General features: G+C 30.9%; 1 protein-coding gene across 2 annotated transcripts in view; it reads left to right on the top strand.

Moving 5' to 3' along the window:
* Window positions 1–455: 455 nt before the first annotated feature.
* Window positions 456–20,646, top strand: part of LOC145283632 (xaa-Pro aminopeptidase 1-like) — a 102,178-nt gene continuing 81,987 nt past the window's right edge. The window contains exons 1-3 of one of the 2 annotated variants that reach the window (XM_080132584.1): window positions 456–587; window positions 12,477–12,618; window positions 14,046–14,109. In XM_080132584.1, coding sequence (XP_079988710.1) covers window positions 12,502–12,618; window positions 14,046–14,109 — 181 coding nt within the window. In that variant the 5' untranslated portion in view covers window positions 456–587; window positions 12,477–12,501. Of the gene's footprint in view, window positions 588–7,764; window positions 7,906–12,476; window positions 12,619–14,045; window positions 14,110–20,646 lie in introns of those variants that run through there. The other variant, XM_080132585.1, reaches the window with a different exon arrangement.

Here is a 20,646-nt window from a genome sequence, read left to right as displayed (position 1 = left end):
CATAAAAAAACCAAATATTTCATTTCTTTTTTATTTTGGGCAAATGTGGCCTGGTAGACCAACAAACAACCTACCTTTAATAAAGTGTTTACATGAGGAGTTGATGGGGTATCTATTCCAAAAGCCGTTTTTAGCATTAGGAGGTTGAGGGTTAGGGAGCAGCAGCAGCAACAATAACAATGGTTCTATAATTTTTTGAGAGAGTGGCACGCTTTCACCGGGCGACGCCGGTTAGCGAGTACTGCTAGTATTATATAAAACCATAGTTTCAGATGCAGGACAACTACTATTACTACTACTTATTATTATTTATTTTTACTTTTTCCCCGTTTTTGTTTTTTTACAAATAACAGAAATTTTTTTGCTTAATCATTGTCTTTAGATTAATTAATTAAAAAAAAAAAAATTATGCTGATTTGCTTTTTAAGTTTTTTTCGTTGCTATAAAACAGTGTTATTCACCTGACGTAATCGGTGATATAATGGTGGTCTTATTTTCACGCTGTTGGTTATAATTGTACTTGTCTTCAGTGTTGTCATATTAAGATACTCATTAACTCACCACAAGTCAATTTAAGGGAGAAACAAGTAAGTAATTGATGTTTAGGGGCATTAAAAAAATTAAATTAATACGCTTTTACAAAAAAATATGACATTCTTTTTACCCTAAAGCAACACAGTATTTTATTAAAATATTCCTTTTTCTTATGTACAATTGTAAATGAGTGAACAAAACTTTTGAAGTAACAAACGCAAACGCAATGCTAATAAATACCTAATTGAGTTTTTGCTTAAGTCTTTTTTTTTTTTCGTTTTTAAAAACATAAATTTAGAATTTGCTGATTAGATTTTCTGTTTTAGTTTATATGGAATAGAGTATTAACGATTAAATTACACTTTTACTTCGTACATTTAAAAACAAAAATAAATTCTGCAATCGACGCAACATCACAAATGTCAAAATTACTTTTTCAATTTTAACGAGGGGTGCACTTTTTAAGTTGAGGTAAATAATGTTTTAGTAAAATAAGCATAGAAAACTAAGGTATGAAAACATTAATCGTACACGTGAAACGTCGAACTGAAAACTTAGCTTATCAAATAGCCTGTTTTTATAAACAAGTTCATAGCTACAAAAGAACGATAACTCCCGATTATTATATTTTGTTTACGCCAGTCTTAGCAGCATACATTAGGCGACTTTTAGAAAACTAACCGGTACTTGTACAGTTTAATCAAGACATTAAAAAAATGAAAATATCGAAAAAAGTTTAAATTGTACGTATCCGTTTTGGAATGAAGTTCCCCGAAAAAAAAAAAAATTCACTTAATTTCATCAAGTAGTTTTTGTTTTACAGCGAAAAAACAATTTATAATACCGAGCAAAAGGTTCGACTTTTAGGAAGAAAAGCTAGTATTAAAGATGGGGAGGTAGTGTACCGTCAGCGCTTTAAACTGAGTTATCTCCCCATGGCGTTTCTAAACTCCAAACAAAAATTTAATAAAAATCCCAGATGCTGCCTTCAACGTGCTGTCATAAAAACGTGTTTTTTCTACTGTAAACCCCCCCCCCCCAAAAAAAAAACAAAAAAAAAAACTACTCGATCAAATTAAGTAAAAAATTTTTTTCGGAGATCTTCAGTTCAAAATGGATACGTACAATATAACCTTTTTTCGATCTTTTCATTTTTTCATGTCTTGATTAAACTGTACAAGTACCAACTAACCTATCTCCGCCGAAGTCTTTATTTGTCTCTATTTCTCTCGAGTTCATCCTTATCACCCCACTTATGCTTTTCATCAACTTTCACTGCCAAATGATCCTGCTACTTCAGCTGTTCTACTTTACTCTAGTTGGGAAGCAAAGGCTACAAGGAGAGAAATGATAGGCGAATGATAAATTGAGCGTGTAATGAGTTTTAAAGACAAACTTCTCAAAGGAGGAGTAAATCTAGAAAATATATGGAGATGTGTGATGAGTTCATGGGTCATTTTTCCAACGTAATTATACCATCGGTTGCACACATCTCCATATATTTTCCAGATTTACTCTTCTTGAGATCACAGATCTAAGTTTGTCTTTAAGATTCACATTAAACATTCATTGTATCATTCTCCTATCATTTCTCTCCTTGTAACATTTACTCCTATTTTTTTTTTTATTCTCCACGAGAGCAAAATTTGACACCTAATTTAAAGCTCCCCAGAAAGCGGCACTCTAGATTAAGAGTCAAAAATTAAAAGTTGCTTTAGTCTAGAATAGTTTTCCCTTCACAGACTAAGAATAGAATTAACTTAGTGTAGCACCAGAACACTTTGAAAAATCTGTTTATTTACGAAAATTTTACAAGTTATAAATAAATTAGTCACAAGGCCATTCAAAAGTTTGGGGAGGAGGGGTCTATGGTCATCCTTGTCACTGTACCTAGTATTTGTCTAAGATTTTCCTGGCTAGAATCCTCAATCACTATGATATCACATTCACTCCAAACTTTCACTAAAGAATCCCAAATCGATTTTTTTTTTTTTAAATATCTACAAAATTAAATAAATCGTTTTTATTAACAAGCAGCACTTTGAGATATTAAATCTTTTATTCATGTTAAAAATACAGTAAAAATCAATGATGAACAAAAAACTTAGGCACATGGCCAACTCAAAAGGGGAGATTTTGGGGGTCGTTGGTCATCCTTATCACTCCAGAACTAAACAAAATCAAAAGTTTCTCCCAGCTAGTATCTTCTTTCACCATAATACCACATTCACCCTTTCATATTGGGGGACGTCCTACTTAACTCCCAGTTTTTAAAACATTTTTTATTGACGTGTAAAAACAAAAATGATAACAATAAAATGGTACAATAATTCATTTGTGTCGAGGGCGGGGGAAGAAAAAACAAAAGGTGATTAGTAGGACCCTCCCAACCCCGTCTAGTTGATAGACTGCCCGTTCCACTAGGTTTGTAAAAGGAACCTCGCTTCTGCGGGTCAGTCTCTAGGTGGGGATGCCCTCTAGATGGGGGTGAATGGAGAAAAGAAAATTTTGTGGGTAAGGGATGGGGGTTAGTTTGTATTTCTTTCTCTCCAAGATGGGTAAAATTTAGAGGAAGGGGTGAAAACAAAAATTGCAGGTAAGAGGGGATGGGGATCTTGGAGGCTTCCTAATCGGGGAGGGATGGAACACACACTCAGCTAGCTGAGAGGCTACTTGTTTAATTTTACTTTACAGAACTGCGCGTTCCACACCTAGGCGGGGAACACGTATTCAAATTTGGCTCCTCTTCGTACATACAGACTTGCCACATGCCACGCGATGCAGCCTTCTTCTATCACATCTGATCTTCACCCGTAGTTGGTGTTTAAAGAAAGCGATCAGATCTTGATCAGAAAAAGACAACACTCCCCGGCAACCTTGCAGACACGACGTCCAAATCACCATTCTCGCCACGGCCAGGATCGTAACGTAGACCATTTGTCTTTCCCGGTCCCACGGCGGCCTCACGTTGTCCACAACATTGGATACAGTAATCCCAGTCATCAACCTATACTGAATAGGTACCGTAATAATTAAACCTAATCAAAGGGCGATAATCCCCACCAAACTATTATGACCTAGGGAGATTAGCAGCGAAATAGCGAACAATAAACAAAACTTAACTAAGTCTGACAGCGCTCTTAATCAGCAGACATATAGCTTCAGCAAAAAAAAAATAAAAAAAACCCAAAAAACATCCTTATATATAAAAATGAAAATAAAATTAAAAAAAAATAAATATTACCTTGAAAAGAATGAGATAAAAAAATTATGAAAGGATTGTTCACATGTATACCTATATCATTTTTTTTTCTTTGAAGAAAATATTTATTTGATAAATTTATAATTCAACATTTCACAAAATATGATTATTAGATTTAAAAGTTCAATTTTATACATGTTTAAAAGTTAACAGAAACATTTACTTTGTTATCATCCAATCTTAAAATCTGTTTTGGCAGCCAAATTTAAAATACATTTGTGGCTATATTCAAAAGCTCAGGAAGTTTCATTGGATGTCCCGCTGGCAGTGCAGACTAAGAACAGACTGAAAATGTTCTATTGGATGATGTTGAAGAAGAGGTACTCCTAAACTCAACTCATAAAAGGATCATCAGAAAAGTGTGTCATTAATAGATCCAGGCAGTTTGAGAAAGTCTCTCCTGGTGGAATTAATCACTCCATTCATTTTTATGGTGGTTAGTTGATATACAAATCTTTTAAGATGTATTTTAATCTTATATAGCTTTCTGCTTTAAATAATTAATATTTATTTAATGAATTACTAAAAAAAAAAAAAAAAAATAGACTATGCATGAAAAACTTGGAGGAAAAGAGTAGGATGTGTTTAGAACAAGGAAATTGAAAATCTTACTTAGAAAAAAAAAAATTAATTATACCTATTAAAAAAATTATTTTCCAAATTTCAATCAGTTGTTGATTAACAAGATTACTGGATCAATTTTAGCTTGTCAACACAGGCGTGGTAAAAAGGACAATAATGAAAAGTAAACTATATATAAAAATAATGAAAAGTAAACTATATATAAAAATAATGAAAAGTAAATTATATATAAAAATAATGAAAAGTAAATTATATATAAAAATAATGAAAAGTAAATTATATATAAAAATAATGAAAAGTAAATTATATATAAAAATAATGAAAAGTAAATTATATATAAAAATAATGAAAAGTAAATTATATATAAAAATAATGAAAAGTAAACTATATATAAAAATAATGAAAAGTAAATTATATATAAAAATAATGAAAAGTAAATTATATATAAAAATAATGAAAAGTAAACTATATATAAAAATAATGAAAAGTAAACTATATATAAAAATAATGAAAAGTAAATTATATATAAAAATAATGAAAAGTAAATTATACATAAAAATAATGAAAAGTAAATTATATATAAAAATAATGAAAAGTAAATTATATATAAAAATAATGAAAAGTAAATTATATATAAAAATAATGAAAAGTAAATTATATATAAAAATAATGAAAAGTAAACTATATATAAAAATAATGAAAAGTAAATTATATATAAAAATAATGAAAAGTAAATTATATATAAAAATAATGAAAAGTAAATTATATATAAAAATAATGAAAAGTAAATTATATATAAAAATAATGAAAAGTAAATTATATATAAAAATAATGAAAAGTAAACTATATATAAAAATAATGAAAAGTAAATTATATATAAAAATAATGAAAAGTAAATCTATATAATACTAAAAGTCTATGGATCTTGTATGTTTGCAATCAGATTTCCGGTTTTCAACATCCGGTTGCGCATGCGTAAATAGCAACGTCTTCAATCCGTTATTCCAATTCCGGAATTTTTATATCGCTTTTAATACAAACAATTTCATTTAATTTGATCAAATAGTTATTTATATATACAAATAATACATAGATTCATAGATAATTATAATATATATTATAAAATCTATTTATCTATGAATCTATTAATAATATGAAATATTACCCTATACAATTTATGGAAAGAAAACACCTCTCACTTTCCCTCTAATAGATTTCAACACTCCTACTCCCTCTGTTTTCGTTACGTACGCGAGAAATAGTTACGTGTATGTGTGAGAGAGAGAAAAAGGTAGCGACGTAAAACTGGATAGAGATATCCCCCTTAACTAATGCAGACCTTTTTACTAGAGGGCGTTATTACAAAAAAATTTCTTTTTCTTCTTCCCATGTTTTTTAAAGTCGTCTGCTTACATTTCCAAACCGAAAGCTGAATCGGTAAATGCACACATTTCTATTACATTAAATAGTGTTTTCCTTTACACAATGGGTACTGAATGTTTGCTTAAATTAAATGAAAAAAGTTACATTTTATTTTCATTTTCTATTTAAAAAGCCATTATTAACATGTGGAGAGTGTTTTTTTTATTATTCTGTACTTTCAACTAACAATTTCATTTAAAAGATGATATATCAAAATTTGAATTTAACTATAATAAGGATTATGATACCTGTTCAGTGCATAAGTATGACCAACCACTTATAATTCAGTAACTGTAATTTAAAAAAAAATAACAATTATAATAAACAGAACGACTCATAGAAATCTATCTATATTCTTTTTTCATTTTAATATACTTTCATAGAAATGCTTCTGTTATGTAAAAAAAAAACTATTTTCTTTATGCCACAAGTGTCACGCTCATACATGAATTCCATAGCTAATATAACGTACTGACCCAACGGGTCACGGGTGGTCTAGTTATATATAAAAATAATGAAAAGTAAATTATATATAAAAATAATGAAAAGTAAACTATATATGAAAATAATGAAAAGTAAATTATATATAAAAATAATGAAAAGTAAATTATATATAAAAATAATGAAAAGTAAATTATATATAAAAATAATGAAAAGTAAATTATATATAAAAATAATGAAAAGTAAACTATATATAAAAATAATGAAAAGTAAATTATATATAAAAATAATGAAAAGTAAATTATATATAAAAATAATGAAAAGTAAACTATATATAAAAATAATGAAAAGTAAATTATATATAAAAATAATGAAAAGTAAATTATATATAAAAATAATGTAAAGTAAATTATACATAAAAATAATGAAAAGTAAATTATACATAAAAATATGCAAAGTAAATTATATATAAAAATATGCAAAGTAAATTATATATAAAAATATGCAAAGTAAATTATATATAAAAATATGCAAAGTAAATTATATATAAAAATATGCAAAGTAAATTATATATAAAAATATGCAAAGTAAATTATATATAAAAATATGCAAAGTAAATTATATATAAAAATATGCAAAGTAAATTATATATAAAAATATGCAAAGTAAATTATATATAAAAATAATTAAAAATAAATTATATATAAAAATAATTAAAAATAAATTATATATAAAAATAATTAAAAATAAATTATATATAAAATAATTAAAAGTAAACTATATATAAAAATAATGAAAAGTAAATTATATATAAAAATATTGAAAAGTAAATTATATATAAAAATAATGAAAAGTAAATTATATATAAAAATAATGAAAAGTAAATTATATATAAAAATATGAAAAGTAAATTATATATAAAAATAATGAAAATTTTTTAATTATGGCATTAAACAAAGATTACACTAATGACTGCAAAAGTGCCAAAAAGAGCTAGTAGGTTTAACAAAAATGTAGGAAAGAATCAGAATTTTTTTTACAAAGGTCTTGATAAGAATAAAAAGTGTTTAATCCACCTAAAATTGTCAGATCAGGAATTGTCAGTTTGTAGTAATTCATGTTAAAGCATAACATTTTTAAATTATGTTATAATTTAAAACAATTTTATTCAGTAAATGTATTGAGCAAATTTATAACCTAAATAATTTGATTAAACTTCACAGAAACCTAATTTATAACCAAAAAAAAGAAGAAAAAAAAGGACCATGATGCAACAACTGCCTTAAATAATATTTTGTACCATATCTGTGATTGTCATAAAAAACTTTGGTTCGACTTATTTTTTTTTTACATATTTGTTTCAATTAAACATTGTATTATTTAAATTTATGTTTCCTTGCAATTAGATACGTAACAAAAAACTTGCCATTCCACTTTTATGAATAAAATGTAAATTTATTGTTTAAAATAAAACAAGCTTTTTTAGGAATTACGCATTTAATTTATTTTCACTTTTATTTTTCACTTGTGAATTGCTTTTTCACTTTGGTTTAGTAACATTCGACTTTTGTATAGAAACTTTCATCCTTGTCTGACAGATTAAAGACTTCAAAATCACTTTGGATTCTTGCAATCATTGTATATATATATACATATATAAAAATGTAAGTTTTAATTTGAAACAATTTTATTCAATTAATTTGATGACCAAAAGATACCTTTCATAAAATTAATTTCAATTTTCAAAAAATCTTAATAAAAAAACAATTCTAAAGTTATCATTGTTTTAAGTTAAACAATGTACTTTTCCATAAAGTACACATATTCATTTCTATTTTAGGTGCATGTTCAGAATAAGAACGGATGTCGTTAGTCGCAAAATTGCATTTTCATTAAAAACCAATGTTATCTACTTAATTTTTATGCCGCAATTAGTAATATATTACTGCATTATTACATAAAACATGTACTTTCAAGATTTCACAATCTATTGATCCGCCATTATTATTTTTGGAATATTACTTAAAGGAAGTAATAGTTTGGAATCTGTTTATTATTTAAGTATAACTTGCAACATTTCTTCAAAAACTATTTTCATTATTAATGTATTTTCTACTTCATCATTTTGCATAATTTTTTGTTCTGTTACTAACTTTGAACAAGTGCCCAATTTTACTTTTGTGTCTCCTGCATTAAATAAAAATTCAAGTAAATAATCTCCCCATGCTAAACATGAAAATCACCCTTCTGGTCCTCAAATGCATAGATAGAGAAAATTGGATTAAATAATCAATGATGGATTTTGTCTCGTAGAAAATATTGATAAGCCTGCCAAGTCGTTGATTGCTTTGTTTTTCTCATAAATATAGATCATTTGTAACTATGTTCCTTGGTATGACCTTAAAAGACATCCAATGGTGAGGCCCCATTTGGGGGCTGTAGGAAAAGTGGATTTACCCCTTAGTTACCATCACTCCCCCATCCTCTTTTGCCCAGAGTGGTAATACCTGTTAGGACATCTGGTACTACCAGGCCAACCCGTCTGAAGATGCTGGCTTCCTGAACAAAAATACACCAAGCATTGATATTTATTGTTTTTTTTCTTTTCCCTTTGCAAAACTGTATCATATTCTGTAAAGTAAAAAATGAAAGCAATAATTTTTTTTTCTATGAAACAGTCAAACCAAAGAGTTTTTCGAAAATTACTGAATTCAACATTAAATAACTCAAAAAGGGTTGATATGCCATAAAACAAAACAACCAAATTTTTCATAACTAAAAGCAGTTTATCCAGTTTTGACAACACACAGAGATACATTTCCTTGCTGATATCAGTAGTGGCCCATCTGCCTCACTTAAATGATGGCTATCAATCTTCAACCTCCTGCTATTAGCATTTGTTCACCTTCACTTAGCAGACTTACTGGTGTCTCTCCAGTGAACAAAATATATTGTATCTTTTTTAATACAATTAAGCTGTTTTTTTAAAACTAGATTGTGCCACTTTTTCCTTTGGTCCACTGCTAATTTGTTGCAGTCATTCTTTGCTTTTTTGCAAACATGCATATTATATAACCATGATTAAACTTTTACTAATCCTGCTATTTTTTTTTTTAATAATAAAATTTATGTAAAATCATATTCAAATTAAAACCTATAATCAGTAACCATAACTAAAAAATAGCACCCTACCTGAGAATTCTACCTTCAAACTCCCCGGCCTAACATTTGTAGGTAATATGAACTGGAACAAATACATAGAGGACATTGCAAAGGCTGCTGCAAAGAAGGTGGGTTCCCTCTATCGAGCTAGAAGACTATTCACACCTGAGAGTATCCTGTACCTTTACAAGGCCACCATTCGCCCATGCATGGAGTGTTGTTGCCACATTTGGGCTGATGCATCTACCACTAGTCTCTCTCTCTTAGATAAAGTCCAAAAAAGAGTTGTCAATCTAATCAGTCTCACTTTATCAACTAAGCTCCAGCCCCTGTCTCATCGCCGCAATGTTGCATCACTGTGCCTGTTTTACAAATATTTTAATGGAATGTGTTCTGATGAACTCGTTTCACTTGTACCCCATCGACGTACATATCTCCGACAAACATGCTTAGCAACAAAATCACACCTCTTCATTATTGAGGTCCCTAAATGCCAGAAAGTTTTCTACTCTAATAGCTTCTTCTCTAGAACAGCTAGACTTTGGAATTCCCTTCCTGCTGCTTGCTTCCCTGACTATTGATATGCAGAAGTTTAAATGTAACATAAACAAATATCTTGTTTATCTTTCCTAGACATGGCCCCAAATAGTAGCCCCTTATGTCCAAGTGGCGATATGCTTTGTAAGGGGTGAGCATGAGTAAAAAAACAAAACAATTTAGGAGTTATGTATTCCAATCAGTGTGAAGTTAGCAATTGTCCATCCCTTTTGTGGGGCAGAAAAAGGTTAAAACCTTGAATAAATAAAAACAAAAACTACTTGCTCCATTTTCAAAGCCAACAGGGATACTAATAGTTTAATGGATTTACACAGCAGGAAATTAGAATATCATTTCTCTGTCTTCTAGCCCTTTTCATTCATCAGATGAACCATAAATCAAGCATTTTTCAGATTAAAGATAAATGTTCAAAAATTTACTATACAGTTGTTAATTTGTTTGGATAAAAACTGATCAAAAACTTCAGTAGGAGGATCGTTTTATATTAAACCTATGAAGAAAACTGCACTTCTCTTCAACTTAAAAATTTGATAAGTCATTATTTTTATAAACTGAAAGTTTAGTACTTAATCAATAAAAAGAATTAAAGAAATGAACCCAAGATTCACACAGAAATCGCATTTAATCATAGATAGTTTGCATCGATAAGCTCTAAACTAGCCAAGTACTTAAATCTATATATCTATAAAAGTGAATGTGTCTGTGTATCTGTCTGTCTGTGTGTGTACATTTCCCTACACAATAACTCTGTCAATTTTTAGTCTACAGACTCGAAATTTGATATACAGGGTACTGAGATTTTGGAAAATCTATGTGATTGGTTTTTGGCCAGAAATTTTGCTGTTAAGGCGTCAAAGTTCAACAATTTGACTTTTGAGAACTCTACCAAACTCCTCCGACAATTTTGGGTCTAAATATTTGAAATTTTAAACATAGGTTCCTTGGATATGGATCTAACTTAATAACTTGATTTGAGCCCCAGACAATAAATTTTAGGGGGTCATAATAGGGGTCAAAGTTTTAAAAACATTGACTTGTGTGGTCTCTACCAAATTAGACAATTTCTGGTCTAAACATTTGAAATTTTACATAAAGGGTATTCAGAGATAGGGCAAGCTTTTTCATTGGTTTGGATCGAAAATTTTTAGTTACCATATATAAATGTATGTATATTTGCATGTCTGCCTAAAACTTTTGATAGAGGTGACGCACTTTACCAAGATCAGTATCGTTTTAAAGTTCGACCTTTCATACGACAAATATCGAAAAATTGGCTAAAAACATTAATATCTTCATCTTAACTAGGCACTTTTCTACAGGGGAGGGGGGGTTGCTATTTTCGATGATATTTTTGAAAGTTATCCTCTCCTTTAGATTGTCTAGCCTTAATTTTAAAAAATATCACTTCCGGTTTGGCGGTGGTCGTAACAGCATAGACTTCATGTTTTTTCCTCCTTCGCGGTATGGGTTCGAGCCTGCCTTCCTACTATCACTTTATTTTATTTTTTTTTTGCTCAACAGACACACCAAACACTTGGCCAATGTCGGGCTGAAATGCTAGTTGATGATAAAAATAAAATTTAATAGATTACAATATTTATCGATCCATCAAACAAAGAAATGAAAAATGGAATAGTAAATGCTAACATTTAATGCTAGTAAAACTAAGCTGCTCTTCTTTTAACAATTACAAGAAGCTTCCCCAATCACCGATATCCATGGTGCATCTACCACTAGTGTCTCCCTCTTAGATAAAGTCCAAAAAAGAGTTGTCAATCTAATCGGTCCCACTTTATCAAAGCTCTCATCGCTGCAATGTTGCATCACTGTGCCTGTTTTACAAATATTTTAATGGAATGTATTCTGATGAACTTGTTTCACTTGTACCCCTCGACGTACATATTCCCGACAAACATACTTAGCAACAAAATCACATCTCTTCATTATTGAGATTCCTAAATCTCAGAAAGTTTTTACTCAAATAGCTTCTTTACTGGAACAGCTAGACTTTGGAATTCCCTTCCTGCTAACTGCTTCCCAAAATGTACTGATATGCAGAAGTTCAAATGCAACGTAAACCAACATCTTTCTTAGGCATGGCCCCAATTAGTGGCCCCTTACACCCAAGTGGCAATATGCCTTCTTTAGAGTGAAAGTGAGTAAAAAGAAGAAAAGAAAAAAAAAGATTCTCATTGTACCTTCACAGATTCTTGTTTCAAACTGTTTATAATTAAATACAATTTCTTTGTGAATTTTTGCTTTGTTTATTTTTTTACCTTTATCCATAAGGTTTTTCTGTTTTTTTTAAATCTTTCCAAAGATGTTGCATACCATTAAATATGTTACATCTATCATTTTCACCTGCCTTGATCTTAATGGAGGTGAGGCCAAATTTACATATGGCATGAAAAGTATTTAAAATTTTGTTTTGATGTTCTTTTGTTGTTTTTTTTTTAAATTTTGCCTTATTTTTACAAATCAAAAATCGATGATAGTATTTATTTGGAAATTTCAGATTTTGAAAGCCAGAACTCGCCAAAATGGTTCCCAAGCAGACCACAGGTTTGCTCACTCGGCTTCGTGCATTGATGAAAAATTCAAGTGTAGTTAGTGAACCGATACATGCTTACATTGTCCCTCATAAAGATGCTCACCAGGTAAGTGTCATCAAGGAATCACATTTTGTAATAAGAATTAAATTGTAATGAGAAAAGTCTTGCACTCAACTTACAGGTTTCTTCTAATTTTAGTGTTGGTATGAAATGTAACCCCCCCCCCAGGATGCAGCCTTTGAGATCATTAATGAAATTCACTATCTTTTCTGAATACAACCATATTTAGTACAAATAAACTTCAGTCCATTCCTGACTTGTCCACCAAGTTTCATTCATGTATGTGCAACAGTTATTTTCTTATCACTGCTCAATAATGATGGGGGATACTTTAGTGATCATCTCATCAGTAGGTGTGATCCGATTTTTATCTGTGTGATTATCTTACAGATGGCCATCACAGCCCAAATCAGAGTAGTGTCAAGAGAGGAGTCATTGACATTTTTGCATATCTAGCTGTTTATCATTGAAAAATAGTAAAAACAAAGAATGTTGCCTATTCATAACTGACACTTGGTAGACAAGTTGGGTATAGAGTGAAGTTTATTTGTATCTCTTAAGCATGCAGTCATTCTTTTAATAGAAAAATGTGGTTGTTCCAAGCAACAAAAAAAAAAGTGTCAAGAAACAAGTGTTATTCACAAAAATATCCAAATTGGAATTAAAAAAACACCTTGAATATGAGACAAGGTTGGAAAGAATAATTGACAATATTGAAAATAATTTTTCATTATAAATTGTTTATTTACCAATGTAATATATCAAACCAGGATTGTATTGTGGTGTTATATTATTTGGATTTTTGAGGTAAAACTCATCTTCAGAAATAAAGGGCGAAAAAAAAAGCAATGCACTTGAGGCAAATACTCTTCTTGTTCCTCTGACACTAATAAAATAGAATTGAAGAAAAAAAGAAAAGAATAAACTTTTAAACTTTTTAATTATTGCAAAGTGAATTAATGAAATTCTAGAAAATCAAAAGCATTTATATTCATTGATTTTATGTTTCTTAATTTTTGAGATGAGGATTGATAATTTGTATTATTTAGATTAATAGGACTACTGTTCTCATCTTCAGTGTTATTTTTACAATCTTTTATCCGATGTAACCGTTGACCTTCTTCAGATGTAGCTTGTCAAAATTGGGAATCTTCCTGTGAAATTAAGACAGAATTTTAAACATTAGTCTTTATTTAATTCATAAGGGTAGAATTTTCTTGTTCTGTCAGCCATAACTGGGTAGAAATCTTAAGTAATATGCAACTTTATTCTTAGTATAGAGAATTGAACCTTTAACTTCCAGAAGTGTGTGTCACATAGAGCTGAATTTTACCTAGTACTTTATCTGGATTTGACAAAATACACATTAAGTTCAGAGGTTACATCGACAAAAATGTTGGGAAAATAGCACTCATTAATACCAATTCATTGATTTGTTTGAATGATTTTTGTAAACATTTTTTCTTACACAGAGTGAATACATTGCACCATGTGACAATCGATTGTGTTTCATGTCAGGTTTTACTGGATCAGCAGGTATAGTTTTTATTTGACCTTATTTTTGTTTTTGATTCTATCTGAACATCTAACTTATAAGGTGTGTGTATATCTATTTTTAAATACTCTATTAAAATTGATTGGAAACTTATTTGTAGAAATAAGATTCATATATGTTTCCAGATAGCATTAGCACTTATTGTAATTATTATTATGGTATTTATTGCGTCAACATCTTGTGTAAGCAGTTGGATAAAAACAAAGCAAAGATTGCCAAATGATTAGTTCAAAACGCAACATCTCCCCTTCCTCTTATCAAGAATGACTTTCTATTCAAAAAGCCATTTTTAATATGGAGAAAAGAAGGGAAATTCATATTGACATTGCATGTTGAAAGTAATAGGATAATGGGGGCATTTCATATTGATACAGCAAGTAAAAAATTATGGGAGGAAGATAGGGCTTCATATATAGCATGTGAAAAATTATGAAAAAAGGAGCAGGAGTTTACATATTGACATAGCGTGTAGAAAGTCATGCTGAGAGAGGAATTTCATGTTGTCATAATGTGTTGAAAATCATGGGTAAAAGGGTGGATTTAATATGGATATAGTGTGTTAGGAGTCATGGGAAAAAGGGGATTTCATATTGACATAATATGTTGAAGTCATGGCGAAAGGTAGAATTTAATATTGACATAGTGTGTTAAGTCATAGGGAAAATGAGGAATTTCATATTGACATAGCATGTTGAAAGTCATGGCAAAATAGGTGGATTTTATATTGACATAGTATGTTGGAAGTTATGGGGAAACTAGTATTTCATATTGACATAGCATGTTGAAAGCCATGAGGAAAGAAGGGATTTTATTTTGACATAATATGCTGAAAATCATGATAAAAAGGAGGATTTCATCTTGACAATGTGTTGAAAGTCATGCAAATGAGAGTGGATTTCATATTGATATAGCACGTTGAGTCATTTCTAGTTCAAAAATCTTTTTCTAGATTTAATTAATTTTATGCTTTCGTTGAAACTTGTTGTCTTCTGACAGCTGATGAGGCAATTGCTTTGGCTTCTTCCAGCTGCTCACACAACCTGTTGCGAGATTTTGACATGAAGTCGCCAGAGATTGGGTCATAAACTGGATGGGCACCATTATTACACTAAAAAGACATGGTCTTGGTCTAGATTGAATAAGTAACCATATGTCCTTCCCAACTTCCTGTAATGTTAATGCATTGTACAACCTCTACAGATATTCCCTTATTCACATCATGAGCTGTTTGCCTTTAATAGTTTCCACTTTCTGCTTATTCATTCATGAAAAGTAACTCCTCTATCATTTGACATTAACATGTAATATCATATTACTTTTTTAATTTTATCTTTACATTTTATAATGTTCAGTTTTTGAGGTAAGACATACGTTGTATTCAGCATTGATTTCGTGGGAAGGAGTGTATGTTGAGGTGTTTGTGTTAGATATATGAATGTGCTGTGATTATCAAGTTTCTCTTGGCCATATAAATAAAAAGTTATTTTCATGTTAAAATGAATAGGAGACACTTTTTATGATTTCAATACAAAAATAAAATAAAAGTGTCAACATCAGAACGCGGTGGAGGTTAGTGGAGAAGGTGGGTTGCAGAACTCTGTGTCAACCTGTATTTGTCACTTTGTGTCTCTCCTCCTGTCTTTCCTCTCTTCTTTTTTATCCATGACAATTGACCTCATGACCTTTTTCTCGTCAGCTTTGTTTATTGTTTCGCAAACTCTTTGATTACCTTATTTTCGCCAGCTTTGTTTATTGTTCTTTTGCTGGTTTTGGTCTAACCCATTTTATTATCGGTTAGCTTTCCTGGCCAATTGACGTAATATTGATGCATTCTAGACACCATGAATATAGGTCACTTTATTCCTGCGATTGTCTCATTGTGTTCTGGTGATTGTCTGGACACATCTCCATAACATTTGTTTAGGGAGATAATTGGATCTTATTTAGTTCAAAATACATAATTCTTTGTGAAGCAAAAGAGCTTTGTAATTGCGAAGATTTACAACCAGTTACATATTTCTTTTACATGTGGCTAATGACTCGGTATGATACTTGACTGCTAAAAATGCATTCAGGCATTAAATCACAATTCAAGCCATCCATCTATTTCTAGGCTATGGATAAACTATATATATATATATATATATATATATATATATATATATATATATATATATATATATATATATATAATCAGGTTGACAAGAAAATTTTTGTAGTTTTAACTTTTAAATTCAAATAAACATATCTTGACTAAAAAAAAATTTATTGATCAAAATAAGCACCATCAGAATCGGCAGACTTTTGTCAACGCAAAACAAGTGTATTTATGTCAGTAATGTAAAAATCTTGCATTTTGGTGTTGATGAAATCGCTGAAGGCATTTTTGATATCGCTTGAGTTTTTGAAGTATTTCTTATGCAGAAAGTTATTGAAATGCTCGAAAAAGTAGTAGTCGGTAGGTGAGAGGTCTGGAGAGTATGGCGGATGGTACAGAGTTTCGTAGCCCAATTTGTTCAACTTCTGCAGGGTCGGTTTAGCAACTTGTGGTCAGGCATTGTCATATAGGAGAATTGGGCTTTTCTGTTGACTAATGCTGGGTGTTATTGTCAAAGTTTTTGATGCATTTCATCATCATGACGGTACATCTCTGCCGTAATGGTTTTGCCTGCATTCAAAAAACTGTAATGAATGAGACCAGTTGCAGAACACCAAGCAGTCAGCATGATCTTCTTTTGGTACAACTCTGGCTTTGGGAAGTGTCGTGGAGCTTTAGCCGCATCGAACCACTGAGCTGAGCATTGCTGGTTGTCATAAAGACTCCATTTTTCATCGCAAGTCACAACTTGGTCAAGAAACGGGTCGTTCTTGTTGCGTAAAAGAAGGGAAGATGCCACTTCATAACGGCGTTTCTTTTGGCTGTTGTTCAATTTGAGAGACACCCATTTATCAAGTTTTTTTTGTTTTGCCAATCTTTCTCAAGTGGTTGGAAATTGTTGTATACATTTCGTCTAATTCAGAAGAAAGTTCTTGAACAGTTGTGTGTGGATTGGCTTTGACTAGCTTTTTAATTGATCGTTGTCAATATCCGATGGCCAACCACTATGCTCATCATCTTCAAAACTCATTGCCGCCACAAAATTTCTTAAACCACCATTGTGCTGTGTGTTCAGTAGTAGTTTCTGAGTCAAATGCTTTGTCGATATCGCAAACTGTTTCAGCAGCTTTTTGAATTGAAATAAAAATATTGAGCAAATGTACTTTTTTTTTTTTTTATCTAGTATTCAACGTTCTGAAAAAAAGACATACTTGTTTTAAAAGGATTGTAATTTAAACGATTAGATAGCGTGAAAAACACTCTTTGAAATCATATATAAAGTAAAGGTATTATAACAAACTTATTTGAAAATACGTTATTTGAAATTAAAATTAAAAATTTTGCCAGAATTTTCTTCTTAACCTTGGGTTAAGCATATTGGGAAGTAATATACAAACTGCCATTAGCGTATTAAGCGACGCTCTTTGTGTAAACAAATCGAGCGGAGGCATTTGGACGATGTCAAAACATTGTTAATTCATTAATCGCTCAGCATCAGCCGTATAGCGTAATGGTGAGAAGCCTTGACTGTCATTTGGGCGGTCGGGTTTCAATCCTGGTTTGAGGCAGTTGCCTGTCTAGCCGCACTGATGAGCTGTGAAACAGCAAAACAGTACTGTATGTGGATGACTATATATATATATATACTAGCGAGGGGTACCCGGCGTTGCCCGGGTGTTTTTCGGGGTATGTGAAAAAACCCCCGAAAATGTGAAAAAAAAAACGAAGCCTTCACGACGCGCAGTTGGAAAATAGTAAAGTGTTAAAAAAAACAGGTGCGCGTTTTTGATTGACATGACGGTGATAGGTATTCAGCAGTAAGCATTTTGTGCGGGACAGTTTTGAATGAGGTGAATAAATTGGTTTGTTTGTTTTTAAAAACCCGCTCCCTGTTTATTAGGAGGAGCTAAATGAAAGCTACAGTCTGATATGACGAAGTCGACATTGAACAAATGTTACTTAGCTCTCTTGAGACAACTGGCTTTCGGCCTGTGATTAGAGTCGAGTTTCGCTTTTTTTTATACTGAGAACCGAATGTAACGCGTGCCGATGCAGGAAATGTCGAATAATTAACATTTGAAAGTCAATAAAATTAAATAGACGGGCGAGCTCCGTGGATAACTCTGAGATATTACAATTTATAGATGATATAAAAAGTTTTAAGAAGTTGTGAACCGAGCAAGCACTTCTCTGAAAGAAGCCTTTTGTGGACATTGAGGAAAAGCGTACATACATACATGCATACATACATACATTTTTGCTTTTATATATATAGATAACTACTTCATTGACTCACATAAAATTAATATACAAAAGTATAAATTTCTGCGTAAACTTTAAGTATTTACTTCAAAAGTGTGCAATACGTAGGTAGAGCTAATTAGTTATTTATAAAATATATATGGCAATTAAGCTACACTGAATATTCAACCAGAGGTCAAAAGGGGCTTTGTCCTATAAGTGCATGTCTATTGGCTGATAGGAAGGGCGCGGTAGATACTAGAAAGCTGATTGGCTAACTAAAATCTCAATAGAAGGTGCGTATATAAAAACGACAGACAACCACAAAATTCGCGCATAAGCCTGAAGAATCCTAGAGTGGATGAAACGCGGAATATTCAGTGTAGCTTAATCACCATATATATTTTATAAATAACTATATATATATTATTTGTCCTGAACCAGCATTGCCCAGGACTATTCATAATTTAATTTTTATTTTGCATTGCCTGTGAACATTGAGTAACTGAAGATTATTATTAATTTTATATTTTTCTGATATCTTACGAAATGTTAAGAGTTAAATTGCATAATTATCCTCGAATGTATTATTTTTAACCCTTAAATTTTTAATTAATAAGGGGTTAAGAACTTGATTTTCAGTGTTAACTTATTATAGTTTACCCAGAGTCTTCCAGGGTACTAATTCCCATACTTAGAAAAAAGGTAAAATGAAGAAAATTGTCCATATTGTAATTTGAAATTATTAACTTAAAATTTTGAACAAAATAACAAAAAAAGAAAATATGGCCCTGTCAGAGATCAAACTCACAACCTTTATTAGTTATTTTTTATGCCTAAGCTGTTCAAGTGGGTAAATACAATGATCACCATTTTACTAATATTACTAACCAATCTAAGAATTATCAGAAAGAAACAAAAGCAAGCTCAGTTATATTCCTGCATAGAAAATAGTGAAAGAAAAAAGACTAATTAGTATCAGATGCATTGCTATTTAGGGCTAAATATGAAATGCTAACCGACTTTGGATATCTTGTATCAGTAGCAAAAAATAGACCAGAGTGGTCAATTGTAGTTCAAGAGCAAGATATATATTTTATTTACGTAATATATAAATGTATTCAGGTTTTGTAAATTGACACTCGGCTAACCTGAGGACTAGCAGAAAAATACCACAACAGTTATCAGCCATAGATAGTAGCAGAACATTTTAAAAGAAAAGAAATATTTCAAAAAGGCCACTCCACTGCCCATGTGTAACTGATTTTAACCAAAATATTTACTGTAGAGGTCTCCACAGAATGCCAAAAGATGACTGCATATCTATATAATAGGCTAAAATAAGATAATGCCAAAATATATAAGACTAGTGAGGGTACTCGGGTGTAGAGAGGTTTTATTGTAAGGGTATTGAGCAACCCAGCCCTAAAAAAAGTTTCAATTGAGTAAGCGCAAAAAGACAAACAATTAACCAACCCCCTAAAAAAAATTAAAATAGCAGCGAATACCTATGTGAGCGCAAAAAAAAAAAAGCAGTAGCCAGGCTCGAACTTGTAACGCTAAGAGGAAAAAAAGGTGAAGAAAAGGAAACGCTTTAGCCACCGTGCCCACCGCGGCTTACGATGTCGAGGGTGTTCAAAATAAGCTTAGTCATTGCAAGGCATATGATGACTTTGCAAAAATGTTGATGCAAAAAGTGATCCCTCCTTGTAAAAAACGTCCCAGTTGACAGTTAAAGAAGTGATGTTTTTGGCCACTTTTTGGATATTTATCGCCCAAGAGACCAATCTTTCTAACGATACCAATTTTATCAATGTTGGTCGGATTTGTTGAAAGTTTTAGTGAAACATACATACATTCACACGCATGCACACACCTACAAACAGGTGAGATTTATATTATAGATTACACATACAAATGAGATAACATAATTAACAAGTACTTCATTGGAATGTGCTCTGATGAACTCATGCTTCCTTAATGTAAATACCCTTGATTAACTCAACAAACAACAAAATCCCATCCCTTCATTGTAGACGACTCTTGATGCCTGAGAGCGTTCTACTCTGAATGTTTCTTCCCTCAAATTGCTAAACTTTAAAATTCCCTCCCTGTATCCCACTTTTTCGACTGTACTAACATGCAAAAATTTAAATGTATCATGAACAGCCATCTCACT

This window comes from Euprymna scolopes, chromosome 8, assembly GCF_053919585.1.
Source record: "Euprymna scolopes isolate OS-2025 chromosome 8, ASM5391958v1, whole genome shotgun sequence".
Classification (NCBI taxonomy): Eukaryota; Metazoa; Mollusca; class Cephalopoda; order Sepiida; family Sepiolidae; genus Euprymna; species Euprymna scolopes.
Note: the sequence above shows the minus strand (reverse complement) of the source record. Positions and strands in the feature narration are given on the sequence as shown.